The 5078-nt window shown below is 38.9% G+C and overlaps 1 protein-coding gene across 1 annotated transcript in view; it reads right to left on the bottom strand.

Annotated features, from left to right (window-relative positions):
* Positions 1-502: 502 nt before the first annotated feature.
* Positions 503-5078, bottom strand: part of LOC106874110 (syndetin) — a 33552-nt gene continuing 28976 nt past the window's right edge. Inside the window, exons 25-26 of the mRNA XM_014921712.2 lie at positions 3872-3962; positions 503-2939 (exon numbers count right to left, since the gene is read on the bottom strand). Coding sequence (XP_014777198.1) covers positions 2826-2939; positions 3872-3962 — 205 coding nt within the window. The 3' untranslated portion in view covers positions 503-2825. The remainder of the gene's footprint in view (positions 2940-3871; positions 3963-5078) is intronic.

Below are 5078 nucleotides of genomic sequence, written 5' to 3'. Positions count from 1 at the left end.
CTCTAACGACCTCGATTACCTTATCCACCCATTTCTCCGCTAGAAGTATTCCTACGCCCCCGACCCCGTCAGTGTTCCCTGCCCAGAAGATCTTGTACCTGTGAGGAACCTCGCAGAACCTCCTCTCCATCTTACTTCCTGGATGCAGCACATATCTACACGTCTCCGTTCAAGCATCTCAACAATTTCACCAGATCTACCTTTCAGCGTGTCGACGTTGAGAGTGCCAATCCTAACAGTATGGGTGTGGGCCTGTAGCCTGGGAAGGGGGGAAAGCAGTGTCGTGTATATATATATATATATATAAATCTTAAATACACTTTTTTCTTTAATTTGGGTCCATTTGTTTTTTCTTTCTTTTGCACTCTGTCAAACCCCTTTGGTACCATTCACAACTTCACTGCAGCCATTGTGGTGGTTGGCCAGTGACTCCAATGAAATATCAAAATTAATAAATGACCAACAAAGTTTTTGTCAACTTAAAAAAAAAACAAACAAAAACATTTATTGAACAAAAATAAATTTATGTACAGAAAGGAATTATCTTAAATAATCGACTTAATTGGTCCACTTAGTGAAAGGGGGTGGGGGACATAGGGGTGTGTGTATATACACACACACACACACACACACAGCATGCTGTTATACATAAAATAGGTGCCCTCAAATATGCACACACAGGACATACTTATAGACACACACACGCAACACACAGATTTGTCAAACAGGGAGTTCAATTTCAAAGATGGTGTGTATGTATGTATATTTGTGCTCCTCTTTTAGGTTGTGATCTCCCTGTTTTGGTTACTAATGACAACAGGGGCTGGGAAGTGTTAGGTCTGTTCTCTCCTACATACCAAATAATAACAGACAACACACTGTTTGATATGTGTTAGAAAAACAGCCTAAACCTTGTGGGATTCTGTCAACTTGCGAATGTAACAAGTATTGTTGTTATGTCACAAAACATTGTTATTATTCTATTTACAGTGTAGGTTGTCAGTTTTTATTTCTTTATAGGAGCCAGTTGACACCTTTCACTCGCAAGTTGAGATTTAAGCAACAAAAAAATAAAAACAAAAACATGCCCTGCTCAGCTCCTAAAGAATGGAACCCTTAACTAGAACTAGCAGAAGTTCCTGAAATGGGAATCAATGGGTCACAAACTATAAGAGGTAAATATTATCTCATTAATCCCTCTCTCTCAAAAAAAAAAAGGTGCAACAGATCCATGGCTGGGGCGGGGGTTAAGCAGTTTGCAATTATGTGGTTCCAAGTTCTATTTCCACAGTAAGTTGGGTATCTATTTTATTTCAGGGTTTCTGATCCCCAAAGATTGTGAATGAAATATTTAATTGATGTTAAAGTTTGTGAAAGTTCATTAGCGATTGGGAGGAGGGGGGTGGGTGCAGAATTGAGAGGGGAGTGTTGAACAAAAATACTGCACATAGTATTGAGTTATGCCCAGGTAAACTTTGCCTTCCCTTCTACTCAGGTCGCTAATATAAGAACCAGAGAAAAGATTGAGATGGATGTAATGAACCAAAAAGAAATAAAATTTTGTGCCACAGTTGTACTCCAGCATGGCCACAATCTAAAGACTGACACCAGTAGATGAGTAACAACCCACTTCTCCATGCTGGCATGGATGGGTTGGATGGTTTTTCTGAGGCAGTGTTTTTTACAGCTGGATGCCCTTCTTGTAGCCGACCCCTTGAGTTGCCCCCTTACATGTGCGTATCTTATAACTGAGATGATGAACCAATTGTGATTTTTTTCAGTTGAAATCATTACACTTTTGAAGGAGGACGAGAAAGGCATCAATGTTACACAATCTCATCACCTCTATACGTATTATGAATAGAGGTGGTGGGGGGGAGGCGTTTAGAATTCTTCCCCCACCCTTCGATATCTTAGGTTGACACAATGCCCTTAATATTGAAACCCCAGTGCATGACTGGTATATTTATATTGAACCCAGAGGAATAAAAGGCAATAAGGATTTCTAACATTGGCACAAGGCCCCCCAGGGAGGGGCAAATAGAGGTAGCATTAAATGAACTTAGTCCTTCATTGGTAATTAGTTGACCTGTAAGGCAAAATTAATTTTGGCAAGATAAACTAAAGAGTTTCAAGGGGGCACAACTTAATACCACAAGGTATTTACTTCAAACCTAAATATTCTGCCCTCTAATCCCCACCCCACCCACTGCTATAAACAAACAAGTTGATCAGTGAGCTCAACAGACCATGGGGCCTATTACATAAACTAATGTTATATTAACTGGTAATTAAGAATGTCTTATTTGTTGAGAGAGACGTGGTGGTCTGATGTCTGTCTGATATGCTGAATGTGATATGTTGTCTGTTGTGAGATGTTTTTGTTTTTAATAATTGGTCCCAAGTTCGGATAATTAAAATCTGTACCACCAGAACTTGCTTTTGATTTCCAGAAGTGTGATACAGACATTAGTGTAAATAGTAACTGCAGACTTACAGTATTGTATAATACTATAGTGCAGTATTACAAGGTGTTGTACAGTTGTGTTATCTTCGTCACCAGGAATCTGGGTCCTGATGTACAATTTAACTGATCAACATTAGAAAATAAAAATGTATTTCAATGAAACACTTAAACACACACACACAGACTCACAAGTGTATATATACACACACCTGTTAATGTTTTAAGGGTGTTTTCTACACTATTAACTATGACATATACATTCTTCTCAGATCATATTTTTTTCCTCACATAAAAACGTACATGGCCACCACCACCACTATAATAATGATTATCACTATCACCATCACTTTCATCATCATCATCTCCTTGTTTTGTCAAACTCCTCCACCATGTTCACCAATCGTTGCCGTGCTTTACGGTTAATGTGGTCCACTGATGTGATCAAAGCCAACAGCTGCTTGTTTGAGTATTCCTGGGGAAAAAGAGAAAGAGTGATAAAGAGACACTAAAGTGAGAGTATCTATGAGGTTGTGAGTTCGATTCCCAGACCAGGCTGTGTGTTGTGTTCTTGAGCAAGACACTTTATTTCATGTTGCTCCAGTTCACTCAGCTTTAGCAATCAAGCTGTATCGGCCCCTTTGCCTTTCCCTCGGATAACATCAGTGGCGTGGAGACTGGTATGAATGGATGACCGCTGGTCTTCCAAAAACAACCTTGCCAGGACTTGTGCCTCAGACGGTAACTTTCTAGGTGTAATCCCATGGTCAGTCATGACCAGAGGGAGTCCTTTATGATTCTGCAGAGAGAGGGGCACACATGTATACTCCTCTGGAAAAAAATCCATTAAAGAAATGAGTACTCAAAGGGGGACAGTGACACACAGACATGTGACTAATCCTCTGAAAAAGATACACTGACCCCTGAATACCGTTGCACACAGCCTGAAGCCAAAACGTTAACTTCATAACGCTAAACTGTGTAGTGTTTTCTGGTCAGTCAATGGCCATATCAACTTATAACTTCACATTTCTAGACCGACTACATGGATAAGATAAATTTATAAACACCTACGCTGACCACAGTCTAACCAATGAACTGTAGCTATCAGCATTGTGTTGTGATAATACTTTACACTCATTAGTCATGTTAAACATTTTTTAACTGACCACGCCTTACTTTGTGATCCTTATAACCAACCAGAGGAGTACAATGGACAGTGTACCATACTATGTAGAGACACAGAGCACATGGGTTCAAAATTATGCATAAAACTCATTCTGTTGTCTTAAATAGCCAGAGGTGGACAGCACTGGCTGCAGTATTCACCTTGAGACCCTTTTTAACCACAGGAGCAAAGTAACTGTCCCAATATCCACTTGAATAAAGTCTCTGATGACTACTCACCTTGTGGTCTTGTAACCAAATCTCAAGTTGTGCTTCAGGTAAATAATAAGCCTTGATGTAAGTCTCGACATATTCTCTCTCAGGAATTGGTCTGGAAATTATAAGAGGATGAATATCATTATGATACACTGGCCTCTGGGCAGTGGTTTCATTCATTCATTCATTCATTGTGCAGGAAGAAGACAATATATGTATGGATGAGGAGTAAATGTAAAGACTTGTATGTATAAATATGAGTGGGAGATACGTTTACAATATATGTACTTATGTGTGTGTGTGTATAAATATATTATAAGTGTGTATATTTGTAAGGTGTACATATTGATCTTATTGTGTGCATATACATGTAAATATAATTATATATAAAGGTATGTGTACACATGTATGAATATATATATACTGGGCAATCCCATAAATAATGCAGTTTTTCAATACTATGAACTAAAAAGTCGGAGGGTGACGGGATAGACTATCTGCATCAACTTGCTATAAAAGCAGGTAGTAATGTTACCTTGTTCTTTTTCTTAGTGCAAGTTTTGAAGTGTACAGTTCGATTTTAACAGTTTGGAAGTGATAAAGGAGCATATTCAGCATATTTTGTTTTATGAGTTCAGTAAAGGCAACAACGCAATGGAAAGTGCGAAGAATATTAATGCAGTATATGGGGATCGGACAATAAGCGTAAACCAGTGTCAACGGTGGTTCCAGAAATTCCGAGCCAGAAACTACAGCCTAGAAGACGAGTCTCAACCTGGAAGATCTGTAGAGCTTGATGAGGATGTCCTGCAAACGCTGGTGGAACAAAATCCCATCGTAACTGTTGAAGAACTCACAGAGAAGCTTGCATTTGGCTCCTGTCAAACCGTCCAACCCATGCTAGCATGGAAAAACGGATGTTAATGTGTGGATATGTATAAATACATGTATGCATACGTTGGATGCTAGAGTTTATTTCCATATATATATATACGGAATGGAACAAATGGGGAAGAAGAGAGAGAGAGAGAGAGAGTGCGAGAGGTTGCAAGGGGTGGGGAAAATTTCAAAAAGGTGAAAGAGAAAAAGAAATTAAGATCAAAAGTGATTCAGAGTGATTTGTTTGTTGGAAAAAGGGAAAGGAAAAGAATTTGACTTTTGTGGGGAAAAAAACAAGTCTTTATTCACAGTAAAGAAAGAAATCAGTACAAGAAAAGAAACAGTACCTGGT

Source organism: Octopus bimaculoides, chromosome 15, assembly GCF_001194135.2.
Source record: "Octopus bimaculoides isolate UCB-OBI-ISO-001 chromosome 15, ASM119413v2, whole genome shotgun sequence".
In the NCBI taxonomy this organism is placed as follows: Eukaryota; Metazoa; Mollusca; class Cephalopoda; order Octopoda; family Octopodidae; genus Octopus; species Octopus bimaculoides.
The sequence above is the reverse complement of the archived record's forward strand: the minus strand, read 5'-3'. Positions and strand labels throughout refer to the sequence as shown.